This window comes from Mustela nigripes, chromosome 10 (assembly GCF_022355385.1).
Source record: "Mustela nigripes isolate SB6536 chromosome 10, MUSNIG.SB6536, whole genome shotgun sequence".
Classification (NCBI taxonomy): domain Eukaryota; kingdom Metazoa; phylum Chordata; class Mammalia; order Carnivora; family Mustelidae; genus Mustela; species Mustela nigripes.
The window spans coordinates 63,755,012-63,770,929 of NC_081566.1; the positions used below are offsets into that span (position 1 = coordinate 63,755,012).

Here is a 15,918-nt window from a genome sequence, read left to right on the forward strand (position 1 = left end):
TTTGAGAATTGTCTTTGTCTTCCTCTCTCTTTTGGATACAATTTATCTTGCCAGGTTCTTGACCTTCCAGAAAAGTGAAACACTTTCCAAAGGAAACCGTGAGTACAGAATTCTTCCTAGTACAATTTGTCACCAATATAATCAGGAAAGCTGTCTCTTTTGAACTTTCTGCACTGTGTTTGATAGAATCTGTAAGAATTGTTTCCTGGCTTTTAAGAAGTAGAGAAGCTTAATTTTAACTCTTTCTGTGAATATATCACTTTAAACAATGATCTTGAGCTCGTAGCTACACAGTATCAAAATCTAGCAATGACCTGATTACATGGGGTCATAGAGAAAACAAGTAGGTAACTTGGAGCAAAATAATACACAAGAAAGATTGGGGTCTCCATAGAATCATTGGATTCTGTGGCCAAACTACTAAAGAACATCCACCAAGTAGCAATTTTATTTTGGGAGGAAGAAGATTAAAAATTTGAAATTAGTGTTCAGTGTTCTGGCTGAGGTAAGCCAGGGAAAACTGTGCCCATATCCAGACGAAAGAAGGTAAACCCTACGGAGATTTTGCCGGCTATTATCTCAAATAGGTTGGATCCCACTTATGTTGTTTAACAGTGTGACATTTTACATTGCAAAAGCCAATTACCAAGAGGTTAATAACTTGAAATTTATGATAATTGCTAAAGGATGTGCTGAACTTTTTATCTGTAGTGTTTGTGAATAAAGCAAATAAAAAAGATAAACATATATGGGCTATACTTTATGTGAAAAAACAAACATTTCCAAACGTTTGTGTATGTCATTCATCAAGTTTATTGCAAACCATGTTGAATTATTCATTAGATTAAATTCAGAATGATCAGTACAAGTCAACACTTTTCTAGCCTCTGTAAAGAAAATAAAACTACAACTCTTTTCATCCCTCTGAGATGTGTGATTTTGCTAATTTAAACTTGTCTCCATCATTAATCAAAATTAATTCTATTTATAGGACTTAATAAATGGTGGCACATATTTATGTGAAAAGTTGGGAAAATGTAATCACTGATAAAGAATTACTATCCTAAAGGGTAGCTGCATATGGTTGAAATTATGTAAATATTCTAGTGTCTTGTGACAACAGGTTTTTACAGGCTTCAAGACATCTGAATGTAAGTTCAACCTGTGAAAACACCTTGGAACACAGAAAGGGACATCACAGAGATTTGAGAACCAGCAAGAGATAGAAAATTTCTAACTTTCAGGCTATGGAGAGTGGTGGACCAAAGGTGCTGGAAACAGCAGAGCAGATCCAGGAAAGACGTCAAGAGGTGTTAACTCGCTACAAAAGGTTCAAGGATCTGGTTGCTGAGAGGGGTCAGAAGCTTGAAGATTCCTATCAATACCAGGTTTTCAGACGGGATGCAGAAGACCTGGAGAAGTGGATCTTGGAGAAACTCAAGATTGCAGATGATAGGAGCTATGAAGACCCGACGAACATACAGGTACTCCGTTCCTGTGACTTCTTCAGAGCAGACTCTAAGATCTCCAGGGAGGGAAACATTCTTGTAATATAAGTGGGTATTTAACTATAAGGGCATGATGTCATAGAAAGTTCAGACTTCCTGTTAGGGACCATAATTCTGTCACTAAATGGCCTGTGTCCTTAACTTCTCAAGCCCATGTCTTATGTACAGAGGAAACTCACCCTATGGAAGTAATTCTGGTCTGAAGTTCTGTTATGCGCATAACAGTGACTGAGAGTTCGAGGAAGGTATGACGTATCAGGCAACTTTAATATTTCAAGGTTATGAAAGGTCAGGGCTTCCACTCTGCTGGGAGATTTTGCCCAGGTTCCTCCCAAGGAGGAACTGAGCTATCCGTGCCCTTGCTCAGTCTACGTGACAGGGGTCAGGAGGAGGCTCCTCTCCCTCCTTCTATCACAGCAGGTGACAGAGTCATGACCAGAAGAAAGGGTTACCTACCTAAAAGGGGTAGTTGATGTTGGAGAGGAAGTACCTGGTTCAAGAACAGAGTAATATTTATTAAAAAGATTGATATACATATGACAACAAGAGTATTAACTGATAAGCAGAAACCTCTCAATTAAAAAAAAAGCCATTATATTAATGATCATTTTCATCATTGTGTTCAGCTTTCCATAGCACTTACTTCCTCTATTCTGAAGAGGAACAAATATGGGGCAACTTTTCATTCTCACTAAAGGCAAGTGAGACTTAAAAATAACAGGGTCCATGTTGCATCACCACTTCCTCATATCCGGGAGATCATATGATAGTTGTCTTTCTCTGCTTGACTTATTTCACTAAGCATGATACGCTCTAGTTTCATCCATGTTGTCGCAAATGGCAAGATTTCATTTCTTTTGATGGCTGCCTAGTATTCCATTGTGTATATATACCACATCTTCTTGATCCATTAAGTGGGTAGGAGAAGAATAGATGAAACAAGATGGGATTGGGAGGGAGACAAACCATAAGTGACTCTTAATCTCACAAAACAAACTGAGGGTTGCTGGGGGGAGGGGGGTTGGGAGAAGGGGGTGGGATTATGGACATTGGGGAAGGTATGTGCTTTGGTGAGTGCTGTGAAGTGTGTAAACCTGGTGATTCACAGACCTGTACCCCTGGGGATAAAAATATATGTTTATAAAAAATAAAAAATTAATTAAAAAAAATAACAGGGTAATTACTGGAAACTCCCCAGAGTCAATGGGGACAGGACAGAACATTTTCCTGGGTCCCCTGACCTTGTGCCTGGATTGGCCTCAAGTGGTCATTTCTTTTAGGATGTGACTTCTCCAGCTCTGGTCATCTAGGTTGTGAAACAAGTTGTTCTGCCCAAAAGTAAGAAAAGGAACTTTATACTCTAAGCATACTAGGGTTCATTAGACTTAACTTCTGATTTCTAAACTTCAGGCCAAGTATCTGAAGCATGAATCCTTCGAGGCAGAAGTACAAGCAAAATCAGGGGTCATTCCTGAACTGGAAGAAATCAGGGAAACCCGATTTGCTGAGGGGCATTTTGCCCACGAGGACACCAAGGTAAATGTATGGTAGGGCTCTGTAAGAGATGTTTCCAATTGTTGGTTATGTCAGCAGAGTTTTAAGTGACTATGCCAGGTCTAAAGCTTGCTATAGGGGGTTTGGAACCAGGGTTCCTGCCTCTTCTCTTCCACTGGGGAGGGGCAGGAAACATGGTGGACATCTTCACGTCCCCTGAGGCAGGAAGAAGAGAGCAATGATACAAAACCGATCTCGGGACGGCATCGCATTCCTCCTTGGCCTCCGGAAGAAAACTTCGCTTAAGATCAAGCCCTCTTTAACCTGGTTGCATGTGTCTCTGATGAACTGGCTTTCCCAAATGCTATTGCTAACGATTTCTTCTGACCTCAGAGTCCTTGTCCCTCACACTCTCCAAACAAGCGATGCGGTGTCATGTGAGTCTTCTCTGAAATACCTCTCCCTACTCTGTGATACCTCCCTCCCTTCACAGCCCACATGCTGCGACTAATATTATAGTTCTCAAATCCCACTCTTCTGCTCATTTCAAAAAGCTTCTAAAATCCCTTCTCTTCAGAAAATCTTCCCTGAACCCTGAGGACTGAAGACCACCATCACTTTGGAATTCATCACTAATCTATCAGTTCTTTCCTGACAATTCGCATGCTCTTCCAACACATTTGTGTTGATAGAGTCAATTCAGGATCTCTCGTGCACAAGTGGATTTGTTTGTTTTTACTGTTGAAGTTTGTTTGAAATTGTCACACCGAATTTATGTGACATGGTCTTTCTACACTTCATACAAATTGTGGTCCATTTTACTGTCAACAAAATATGGTCGGAGAACATGGACTTAACAGAAGCTAAAGAAGTATCCTTATTGAAAAGGATAGTCTGTAACAAGAAAAGTCTCAAAAATTATGTATTGATATAAAATAGATTTTTTCTATATTACTCACAGCTTTGTGTGCCACTAATCACCTACATTAATTAAAATAGTTAAGACATGTTTGAGACATCTTCACAACTATCAGACTCACTGAGCTCCACCAAACCACAAGCACTGGAGAATTCAGGGAGAAATGTGATCTCGTGGCTACGGTAAACAATGGCATAGTTGAAAAATTCCAGATTTCTGAGGACATGACATAGACAGTACCTTGAATTTGATAAATTATATAATCTGTGATCTTCTAAGCTAACCTGGCATCAAAGCCTGCAATTACACAGTCTTAAATTCTCTCACTGCTTTGGTGCCAGTAATTTCCATTATTAGTTAGCAACATTGTAGCTCTTACTGTTCCTGGCAAACAGCTCATGCTAAATTTCTTCCATGACTTGCCCGTACTTAGAACATCCTCTGCCTGTCCCCTACCTGTCCAAATCCTGTCTGCTTCTCAAGCTTCAATTGAAATCGAGCACTGTTACGTGAATCCTTATTCCATGCTGTCTCATTACTTATGACCCTCTCATCCTCTAAAACCTCAAAGCATTTTTACATTTTTTTCTCGTGTGGCAGATCACGTGTGGCTGGATTTAACATCTACTCCGAGGCACATCGATTTCCTCCTTTAAATATCTGTTGAGCAATTAATGCACGAGAGAATGCAATTTTTATCCAGGACCCTCTCTGCACACATCTCCATGTCTTGCCGCTCCTCAGTAGGTGCGGTGCCTGAGCAGTTTTGTGTCTCCTCCCAAAGGCCCATCTGGAAGAACTGCACAGACTATGGGACCTGCTGCTAGAGCTGACTCAGGAGAGGGGCGTCCTGCTGCTGCGGGCCCTGAAGCTTCAGCAGTACCTGCAGGAGTGCGCTGACATCCTGGAGTGGATCGGAGACAAGGTATGGGACCCACAGGACACAAGCAGGACTTTCCATCCCTGTCCCAGGCACCCCCCCCCCCCCAGCAATCTAATGCAGGCTGCTGGAAAGCATTCTGGGTGTCTATTTCTGGATTTTGTTCCTTCTAAGAAGCCATTCTGGCAAAGATTTAGGGGTATCCCAGAGATCAGTGACCTTGTATGTGGGGAAAAGTGCCCTGTCTCCCTCCCACCAACCTTCGCTCCTCCTCCTAAGTTTTGCTCTTACTCTGGGTTCAGGCTGAGGGTGTTGCTAGCTCCTCTCCTAAGGGCTGCCTCTCAGTACATATAACTAAGGAGGTTTCTATTTTCCGAGTACCTGATGGATAGGCCTATAGTTAGGACTGAAGAGGCACTCACGTGAGGGCTCAGTCCAGGGCTTTTGCAGATACCAGTGGGTTGAACTGAGTAGAATCAGGATGAATTTATTTTTCATGTTCCAGAACACACAAGGGCACTTCCAGGAGCCTTGACCAACAATGTTCCTGATCTTTCTGAAGGATTACCCCAAACAGTAATGTCCCTGGGACCAGGATACTCCCTCAGGAAATATATTCCTGCCTCCGGCTCTCTCCTGAAGGGCCTCTCCCAGGCTCCACCAGCCATTCCTTCTGAGCTTTCCTGGGAGTGTGCGCAATGGTTTTGGGCATTTGAACTGCAAAAAACTACTTGCTAGTGACTCAACAGCCTGCCTTTACCCACAGGAGACAATAGTGACGTCCGTGGAGCTGGGTGAGGACTGGGAGCGCACCGAGGCTCTGCATAAGAAGTTTGAGGAGTTCCAGGCAGACCTGGAAGCTCGACGAGAGAAAGTGGAAGAAATAAACAAGTATGCCAGAGAGTCTGCCGAGGTGAGGTGGGGAGCAAAGGGTCAGTGTGGGGGAAAGGTTCTGGGGTCCAAAACCTTCCAGCCATCAGTAGATAGGCTAAGAAGGACCTGGGACGTTGTGAGAAAACAGGGATGCATGGCCCTGTGGCAACATGCCAGGGGCAATTTCCTCTCCTGTCTGGGTCCATCTCTTGCCCGTCCATGGAAATAGAGGCGGGTGAGCCAGTGTATGTGTGCGCACACGTATGCATGTGGAGGTCCTAGACCACAGCGAGGTCACTCCTGGGCAGAAGGCCCATCACCCATGTTCCTGCTGTACCTTTTCCTCATGAAGAAGAACCAGAACAAAGTAGCAAAGGATATAAAGTAACAGTGCGCTCTCATAATGTATACGATGCCATTATACATGATGTTTTTGTGAGTCAGAGGGGCAAGAAGGTAGGCAGTTTTACCTTCATTCACTCCAGACAGTGTTTAAACAGATTTTCAGCATCTGAGCAAACAATTTGGTGTGGGCATAAATAATATTAGGATACGCAGGAAGACTGGGGAGCCCGTCTGATTCCATGTGCTGTGAGGGAACTAGAAACTCTGACCGTCGGCTGCTGTGCCTGTCCATTTGGTTTCTTCATTGTCTCAGCTCTTGTACAGGGACACTCCTTCTGTAGGAACAGACCCGAGACTTCAGGCTGAATGAGTATTGGAGTACAGGAAGTAAAATGCATCTCAATTTTTTTTTTTTCAGGTCATGTTTCTAATCTCTAAACTTTCTCTCTCTGCCACCTTTGTCTCATTGTGGAAGTTTCTTGGTTGTTCAGTGCTATCTAAAACACTGCCCCCAAACTTCAAACAACAAACATGTTCTTTTTCCCCAATTTGGTGATTCGGCTGCCTGGCTAGGCAATTCTTCTGACCCTACCTCAAGGGCGACAGTTGGGGTGGAGGGTCTAAAATGGCCTTGCCCTCATGTCTGGGGCCTTGGCTATCACTTTCCAGAAGTGCATGCTTTGTGTATGTGTCAGTGGCCCGAAGGTAAGAACAGAAGCTGAAGGGTCTCTTGAGACCAAGGGGCAGGAGCTTGGATCATGCCAGACACATTCTACGGTAACCCAGGCCGAGGCCAACCCAGACCCAAAGCCTGAGGACATGGACTTCCCTTCTTGCAAGGAGGGCTTCATGGCAAAATAACATGGCCGTTTTGTCTAGTCGACCATAGGACGCATTGATTCTTAGAGAGTGTGGCCTCTGCTCTTGTGGAGTGAGACCTGCACACAGCTACAAACACAAAGGCCATGCATTCAGGAAGGGGAATGTAGACAACTCCATCTGGAGAGGATTCAGAATGGGGATGGGAATTGCAAGAGACAGGGGCAGAGGGAGTAGGAAGGTTTGGATGCATAGGAACTGCTCCAGATTGCCAAGTGTCCAAATAGGCTGATACCGTTAACTTGATCTAGTATACATACATCTCAGTGCTTCAGATGGTTTGCAATGACGTATGAGATTTTCTGCAAAATTAAATGTGTGTGCATGTAATTCTGGGAAGAGGGAACCATCTCTCATTAGATTCTCAAAGGTGTTGGGACCCCAAAGGAGTTAAGAACTACAGTAGTAGAGTTTTGGAAAATAAAGTCCTAGTTCACAGAGGGAATTTTTTCTTCCTGGGTTTTCTGGGGACTTGGCAGGCATCAACAAGGTGGAATTCTGAGAATAACTTCATGGCCGGGCGATCTGTTAATCGTCTTTCCCAGGGTCGCGAACAAAGATAGAGTATCTGATGGGTTGGCTTCTGGATCTTGGTAAAACTAGGGCACAGGGCTATGGTGAAGACTGGCATCTGGCTAGATGATCTTTCTCTATTCCTGGCAAAGTAGGAACCAGTGTGGAATGAGACGTGTTCAATGATTTTTGGAATAGGCTCACTTTTGCCTATCCCCGGCCCTGGTTTCCTTCCAGGAGAACCATCCTGAGCTGCCCTTGATCAAGCTGAAGCAGGATGAGGTGAACGAAGCCTGGGAACGTCTCCTCAGTCTGGCTCTGCAGCGGCAGGAAACATTGTCCAGTGCTGCAGACCTCCAGCGGTTCAGAAGGTATGAATCTGGCCAACACATTATGGGAAACTCTGCAACAGCACCGTCTTTGTGCTTGTGCTAGCTTCTGGCTACAGTTAGCAATTAGTGGCCAGTATCTCAAACCAGAGTAAATCATGTGCTTGCACCTGAGGCAGCAAGGGAGAGTGTAGTTACAACAACTGTAGTTACGACGGCGAAGTGTGTGGTGACTGGAGCCCAGAGCAATAAATCTGACACAGGTGAGTTAGTGATGGAAGTGCTGTGAGATAAGGAACGTGTAGCAGGACCTGGATGGGAGTGGAAGGTTGAGTGGGAAGAAAAAAGACAGTAAGAGCTGACCCAGATATGGGAAGTGTATCTAGAGGCCCAAGGACCAGATAACACTCAGGCCTCTCATCTCAAAGGAAACCATTACAAGCAGGAACTCTTACATTACTTTTTGCTAGTGAGAAGGAACTCAAGGTAATTGCTAACTGAGTGAACCAGGGTGGTCCTTGCTGTGTATGTTGCTTGCCCTGGAATGCCTGCCATTGACTTTGTTGGGACTCCTGTGGCTCTCTGGCAGGGATGTGACTGAAGCCATTCAGTGGATCAAGGAGAAGGAGCCTCAAGTCACCTCTGAGGACTATGGCAAAGACCTTGTTACCTCTGAGGCCCTGTTTCATAGTCACAAGGGCCTTGAGAGGAGCCTTGCAGTCATGGAGGACAAGGTAAGCCCCTGTTGGAAGCCTGGCTGGTCTCTTGGCCTGGGAGAGGCATTTGGTGGATACCTTGCCTCCAGAGGACACAGTAAATTCACTATTTTGATAAAGAGAAATTCCTTATCCCTGAATACACTTCCTTGTTCTAGTTCATAACTTTCCCATGGAGTTTTCTTTAAATATATGTACGTGTTTTATATACTCGTGTGTGTGTGTGTGTGTGTGTGTGTGTGTGTGTGTGTGTGTGTGTTCTGTAATGTACTTCAGGATTTAAAAACCAAAAAGCTACCTCCAGGAATGGCTCCCTAATCTTATCCAGGACCTGCAGTCAGAGAATCTTTCCTTTTGTCCAACCACATTTCTGTCAGTTCCCGCCGAATCCGGTTTCTCTTTGTCCTTCTCTCAGTGGATCAGGGAAGACATTTCTCCTTCCTCTTCACCTTCTCACCCTCCTCCTCCTCCTCCTCTTCCTCCCCATCTGCCTCCTCCTCCTCCTCCTCCTCTTCTTCCTTCCTTCCTTCTTCTTTCTTATCTTCTCCCTTCAGATAAACTCAGGGACACCTAGAGCACGTTACTAGATCCACTTTTCTGTTCTCTTCTGAAAGCTGGAAGACCCTAGTCCCTATCTCTAGGGGAGGAGACAGAGGCAGGTTGAACTTGGAGTAGCCCCTGCCCCTCATAGGCTCCCATCCTTGCTTCTTCCCCTTACAACATTACCCACAACCTCAACCAACTCCTCCAGAGTGTGTTCAGTGGAGTCAGCCCTGAAGGTCCCCATGTGCTGCCCCCGACCATAGCTTTGTCTCTAGAACCAGTTTCCGAAAACGATTCCATTATTCTATTTCTTTCATTCTTTCTCCATTTTTGTATTTTGACTTTCCCCCCTAATAATGAATAATAAAATCCCATGATTTGATGCATAATGATAATGAAATTTTAAATCCTAGACAACACCTGATTGTAGTTAAATATAATGTAAGCACTAATGGTAGCGTGTGGGAAAGTCACACATACCCACATTTTTGACCCAATGACCCTGCTCCTTAGGAATTGTTCACAGAATGGTCTGGCACTGCTAGAATTCTTGGCAGAAATTCTCCTGGGCAAACGTGTCTCTCTGATTCTCACAACAGTATTTATGAGACAGTATAGAGTGTGGTGAAGAACAGTCTGAGGTCCAACCTTGCTTCTGACACTTAGTAGCTGAATGACCTTGACCAAATAAAATACTTCACCTCTCAGTTTTCATGTGAAGGAGGAAATAAAAATAGTTTCTGCTTCTGAGTGTTATTTTAAAAAGACAATAATTGAGTGCATGTTCAGTGCTGAGCAGTAAGCACTCGATAAGAGACAGAAGTGGTCAGTACATTATTGTTGCTGATGCAGTATGTTAGCGTATTCATACAGAACTATCCTTGGAAAACAGTGTGGAGATTCCTCAAAAAATTAAAAACAGAGCTTCCCTATGGCCCTGCCATTGCACTATTGGGTATTTACCCCAAAGATACAGATGTAGTGAAAAGAAGGCCCCAATGTTCATACCAGCAATGGCCACAGTCACCAAACAGTGGAAAGAACCAAGATGCCCTTCAACAGACGAATGCATATGGAAGATATGGTCCATATACACTATGGAGCATTATGCCTCCAGCAGAAAGGACTAATGCCCAACTTTTGTAGCAACATGGACAGGACTGGAGGAGATTATGCTGAGTGAAATAAATCAAGCAGAGAGTCAAGTATCATATGGTCTCACTTACTTGTGGAGCATTAGGAATAACATGGAGGACATTAGGAGAAGGAAAGGAAAAGTGAATTGGGCAAAATTGGAGGGGGAGATGAAACAGGAGAGACTGTGGACTCTGAGAAACAAACTGAGGGTTTTGGAGGGGTGGGGGTTGGGGTGAGCCTGGTGGTGGGTATTATGGAGGGTTCGTATTGCATGGAGCACTGGGTGTGGTGCATCAACAACGAATCTTGGAGCACTGCATCAAAAACTAATGATGTATTTCATGGTGACTAACATAACACAATAAAAAATAAATAAAATTATTTTAACATTTTAATTTACTATTTGTTATTTTTATATTTATTATGTATTTTATTTAATATCTTTATTTATTTTAATTTAATAAGTATGTTACTGTTATCAATAGTTATTAGTTGTTTTGTCAGATCCCTCCCATAAGACTTTGTCAGGATGAATCAGAATGCTTGGATTTCCCATTAGGTTTCTTTTTCATCCCAAAGGTGAAGGAGTTATGTGCCAGAGCAGACAAGCTGATGCTTTCCCATCCTCCAGAGGCATCTCAGATCCAGCAGATGAAAGAGGACCTAGTCTCCAACTGGGGGCACATTCGAGCCTTGGCTACCAACAGATATGCGAAGCTGGAGGCTTCTTATGGGTCAGAAATCCCTCCTCTCTGTTGCTCTGACTATCTCTACAGGGTTCAGATATGACATCAAAAGCAGAAATAAAGAGTGAAAAGAATCGAATAATGAGGGACCCAGCCCTCCTGCCTGCTGGTGGTGGAGGCAAAGGAAGCTTTATTTGTTAAGGGAAGCCCTCTGCTGGCAGACGTAACACCCAGAGCGACTCCTCCCCGCACTGTACCCCATTGGTCTTCCTCTACTTAGAAACTGTAGAATGCTATAAAATGGCCCACGCACCTGGAGAAGCAGCTGAAGAAGCATCAAAATCCCCAGCCCTAGCACAGGAGCTGAAGTATATTTCCAAGCTGAACAGTGTAAAAATAAATCTAGAATTATTTCCTGAATGTAGGTTAGCTTGCCAAACTGTTGGGCATCATTTCAGTAGTTAATGTTTATAGTTAGTCATTAAAACACCAGAGAGCAGTGTTGATCTTACTTTTACAATTCCAAATTACCTGGTGAGCATTTAATTATTTGAACAGGTAAACGTTTTAGTGTCTTGTTTTTAGTCATAGGGTTAAGGGTGAGCTAAGGCACGCAAGCGCTCCTGACCTTAACACTGGTCCCCTTTCCTGCCAGGTGCCCCGTGTTATTCATGTGTCATGTCTTATTTATTGGCCTCATTGGGAGGACTTGACTTCACTTCATGGGCCTCTGGGGTGGTGTGACCTTGTGATGTTGGAGAAGCAAGGCACAGATGTGTCATCACACAATGACACACCCATCCTAGGAGTCAGCAACCTGGAGTGAAGGACAACCTGCCCGATGTGCCCCACTAAAGGAACAGGAAGCCCATCAGGGGGAGGGAAGGGGGAGGAAGGGGCAGGATTAGGACTGCTTATCTCAGCTCACCCAACCTTAACTCTTGGCTCGGTCCACGTGCACCTGGTTTCTCCTTCCTGTCCTTTACCTTACCTTTCCCGCAGGTACCAGAGGTTCTTATCGGACTATGAGGAGCTCTCAGGCTGGATGAAGGAGAAGGCCGCTCTGATCAGTGCTGATGAGCTGCCCACAGACGTGGCTAGCGGGGAGGCCTTGCTGGACAGGCATCGACAACACAAGGTAGATAGGAAGAGCCCCCCGCCACCCGGTGGGAGGAAGAGGGAGGGGCCAGGAGTGCCAGAAGGTTTCTTGCTGCATTTTAAGACATTTTGTCTTGTGGCCACAGCACGAGATTGACTCTTACGATGAGCGATTCCAATCTGTCGATGAGACTGGTCAGGCTCTGCTAGATGCTGGTCACGAAGCCTCTGAAGAAGTTCGGGAAAAGGTAACCCAGTTGAACAGTGGGTGGAATTTTGATACATATTTAGTCCCACTTAATCTCATCATAATATGAAGCATGCTACCCACTCAGACCTTGAAGTCATGAGAGAAAAGCCCACTTCTTGTCCATGTGTGCATCCTTCCAAAGCCCTCGCACTTACTAGATGCTCATGTTGTCTCTTCCTTTCCAAAGATGACAGCACTTGCCAACAGCTGGGCGGCCCTGCTGGGGCTGTGGGACCAGCGGCAGCTTCAGTACCTGCAGTGCCTGTACCTGCACCTCTTCTATCGCGACAGCGAGCAGGTGGACAGCTGGATGAGCAGACAAGAGGTAATGGGAGGAGGAGGGGCCAAGCCAGTGTCCAGAAGCCATTTCCTCCACCCCTCATTTATCCCATGACTACTGTCAGCTCCCTCACAACCACTTCTGTGGGCTGGAGATTGTCTTAGGAAGTAGAGGGTGATGTACAGGAAGAAGATGAGATTGGCCCCTTCTTTGAGGCTCTTACAATTCCCTCATGAACAGACAACTAGAAGAATACCTACATACACAGCAGAGGAGCGTTAACCTCCACTGAACATAAGGCCAGATGAATATCACATTTCTGAGGGATCAGGAATAGAAAGTTGTGACGAGTCAGGGAACGTTAACCAGAGATTTCCTGGAGGAGGTGACTGGTCCTCTTGGGGGAGTGTTGGGAAGTCAGAATGGAGCAGGGATTGGCCAGGACAACTCTATGTGGACAGACCCAGAAACAAAGGTGATCAAGTTGTGTGAGAGGATTGGGGAGGAGTCTGAAGTTCCTGCTGTTCAAGGTTGGTCCTTACCCACCAGCCCACCATATCCCACCTTGCTCTCCCACCGTCTCCTCTCCATCCTTAGTCCTTGTCTCAGAGATGCTCCAAAAGCAATGTTTCTCACCAATGAGGAAGAGCTGAGATGTGTCTCTGTCTTCTACAGGCCTTCCTGGAGAATGAGGACTTGGGGAACTCCCTGGGCAGTGTGGAAGCCCTTCTTGAGAAGCATGATGACTTTGAAGAGGCCTTCACCGCCCAGGAGGAGAAGATCACAGTGAGATGCGGGCTCTGGCGTGGGCACCTGCTCTGTGTTTGTTTGTGTCACTTCATACAACACCCGTCCTTAGAGAGAACCACTCGTCACTTTTAGACATAACATGAGGGTTCTTTTCAAAAGAGCAAACATTGAGAAAAGTAATCATACCAATTTTTACCATCCCTTTTCTTATTCCACAAAGCATATTTAGAAAATTTTTAAAGAGGAATTTTTTAGTCACTTATGTTTTCCCAATGACCTGATGATTGTTTTATTTTTTCTGCAGCATAAATAGATACTATTGGATCCATATCTGACACAGAATCATGACTTGGAAGTTTATAGTGTATTATTTACTTTTTCAGGTTTTTTTTCCTCTCCAGTAATGTCTCCATTTAGTTTTCTCTAGTAAAATCTAGATGTCTAAGCAATACTCTTCTTTTCCTGTACATCTTCAGCTTTGTGTTCTCCAAAGTGACCACAGCTTTCCTGTGAACCCTACACTATGATGCCCCAGAAACTGGTCAATGTATAAGCCGGGCTCAGACAAGTGTGGGAGGATTTTATTGATCCAATGTACTATATGTCTTTGGCGGTCCCCTCGGCCGGTTCTGGCTTTTAACCCATACATCCTACCACTGGCAACAGCAGCAACCAGAACAATAGAATTCCAAGTCAATACAGGGATTAATATGGTCCTTATCCATCCATATGCTTGTTCTGTTGATTTTTATTGGTAAAAACTAACAAACAGTATAAACTAAGTTGTTGTTTATAAAATGTTATTATGTGTTTTAGATTATTTTCCCATTCTCTATCACTTAATGCACCCTGAGTTCTAACAATTTGAGAAGTTCATGTAAGAATATGAGTAAAAATTTCTAGCACTTCTTCCTGTGAGGCTAGAGATATGAATACATATAATCGGGCAGAAGAGGGAGAGGGGGAGAGCAAGAGAGTGAGAGATTGAGAGCGAGAGGCTGGCCACGGCACAAGACGATATCCACAGTGCTTCCTCTTGAAAACTTAAGAACAGGAGCACCTGGGGGGCTCAGTCTGTTAAGGCTTTGACTCTAAGTTTCAGATCAGGACTTGATTTCCTGGTCGTGAAATCAAGCCCTGAGCAGGGCTCTGAGTTCAGCATGGAGTCTGCTTGGGATTCTCTCCCCCAACTTGAACACATGCTCACCCTCTCTCACTCTCTCTAATAAATAAATAAATACAGTCTTAAAAAAGAATTAAGAATAAATCAAATGTTCACCTTCAAGTGACATCAAAATTCATTTACTATAACCTCGATATTAAAAATATTATGGCATCAAAGAGTAATTAACTGAACGATACATTCTGAAATGGAATTTGTAATAGAAATCAGAACAAGGTCCCAGATGTCTGACCTGAGAGTTGTTCACTTCCCACATTGCCATGCTTTCTCTTTCAAGAGCTAACCCAGTGGTGGCCACTTACTCAGGGGACACTGAGGGAAACCCACTCCAGTTTTTGTTGTTTTGTTTTTCAGACCGTAGACAACAATGCAACGAAGCTGATCAATGGCGGCCATTACGACTCTGAGAACATTGCTGCTCTGCGGGATAGCGTACGTCGGAAGCCCCGAATGGGTGTCTGCCCGTCTGTGCCCTGGGGCCCGGGGAGGAGGTGGGGCCCAGGGACCGAGCTGGGCAGTGAATCTCATGTGTTCCTACTTGGCTTTGAAGACGATGAGTCTCATCTTGGTTTTTGCAGCTCTTGGCCCGGCGGGATGCCCTACGTAAGAAGGCGGCCACTCGGCGCAAACTCCTGGAGGATTCCTGGCTTCTGCAGAAGCTCTATGAGGATTCAGATGACCTGAAGAACTGGATCAATAAGAAAAAGAAGTTGGCCGACGATGAAGATTACAAGGTACGTGGGTTTTCGGACCCTGGGCACACTCATCAGGACTGTGTCAGGGGACTGGAGTCCTAGAGCTGAAAAGCCTGGTGAACCTCTTGCCCTGAGCCCCTCAAGGCACCATACTTGGTGAAAAGCAAAGAATCTGGTTTCCGGATTTCTGTGTCCCACAGCCTCTCATTTATTTTCTTCAGCACAAATTCTTTTTTCCCTTCCCTTCCCTTCCCTTTCCTTTCTTTTCTTCTTTTCTCTTTTTTTCTTTTATCCCTTTTCTTTTTCTTTTTTTAAATTTTATTTAATTATTTGAAAGAGAGAGAAAACGAGGGGGTGGGCAGTGGGAGAAGGAGAAGCAGACCCCCCACGGAGCAGGGAGCCTGGCACAGGGGCTTGATCCCGGATGCTGGGATCAGGACCTAAACCGAAGACAGACGCTTAGCTGACTAGTGCATCCAGGCACCCTTCTCCAGCACAACTTCTACCGTTTTATAGCGGAGTGGGGGAAGGGAGGCACGGCTCCTTATTTAGCTGCTTCTTGTCCCTCCACCACCTCTGCTGCTTCCCTCTGCACCGCGTCATAGAAAAACATTATGTCTGATCCCCGTTGTAGGTTCAAATTTACTCAAAGCTCCTCGGAACCTAAAGGTAACCTCAAGGTTTGACATAATGCAGAGTTACACAGTTTTGTAGTCTCCTCGTTTTATTGATGAGGAGACCAAGGATTTGAATTGGGAAGTGACTTGTGCAGAGTTACCCAGTTATTTGGAAGGCAGTTTAACATAAGTGTTAGAGCATGAATTCTGGAGAAGGTGAACC

The 15,918-nt window shown here is 44.6% G+C and overlaps 1 protein-coding gene across 1 annotated transcript in view; it reads left to right on the forward strand.

Moving 5' to 3' along the window:
- LOC132025813 (spectrin alpha chain, erythrocytic 1-like) overlaps nucleotides 1-15,918 on the forward strand; it is a 64,253-nt gene continuing 48,335 nt past the window's right edge. Inside the window, 14 exon segments of the mRNA XM_059413559.1 lie at nucleotides 1-98; nucleotides 1,245-1,484; nucleotides 2,919-3,044; nucleotides 4,706-4,846; nucleotides 5,568-5,714; nucleotides 7,649-7,782; nucleotides 8,330-8,474; nucleotides 10,716-10,870; nucleotides 11,825-11,960; nucleotides 12,067-12,168; nucleotides 12,358-12,495; nucleotides 13,126-13,236; nucleotides 14,738-14,815; nucleotides 14,962-15,117. Coding sequence (XP_059269542.1) covers nucleotides 1,248-1,484; nucleotides 2,919-3,044; nucleotides 4,706-4,846; nucleotides 5,568-5,714; nucleotides 7,649-7,782; nucleotides 8,330-8,474; nucleotides 10,716-10,870; nucleotides 11,825-11,960; nucleotides 12,067-12,168; nucleotides 12,358-12,495; nucleotides 13,126-13,236; nucleotides 14,738-14,815; nucleotides 14,962-15,117 — 1,806 coding nt within the window. The 5' untranslated portion in view covers nucleotides 1-98; nucleotides 1,245-1,247.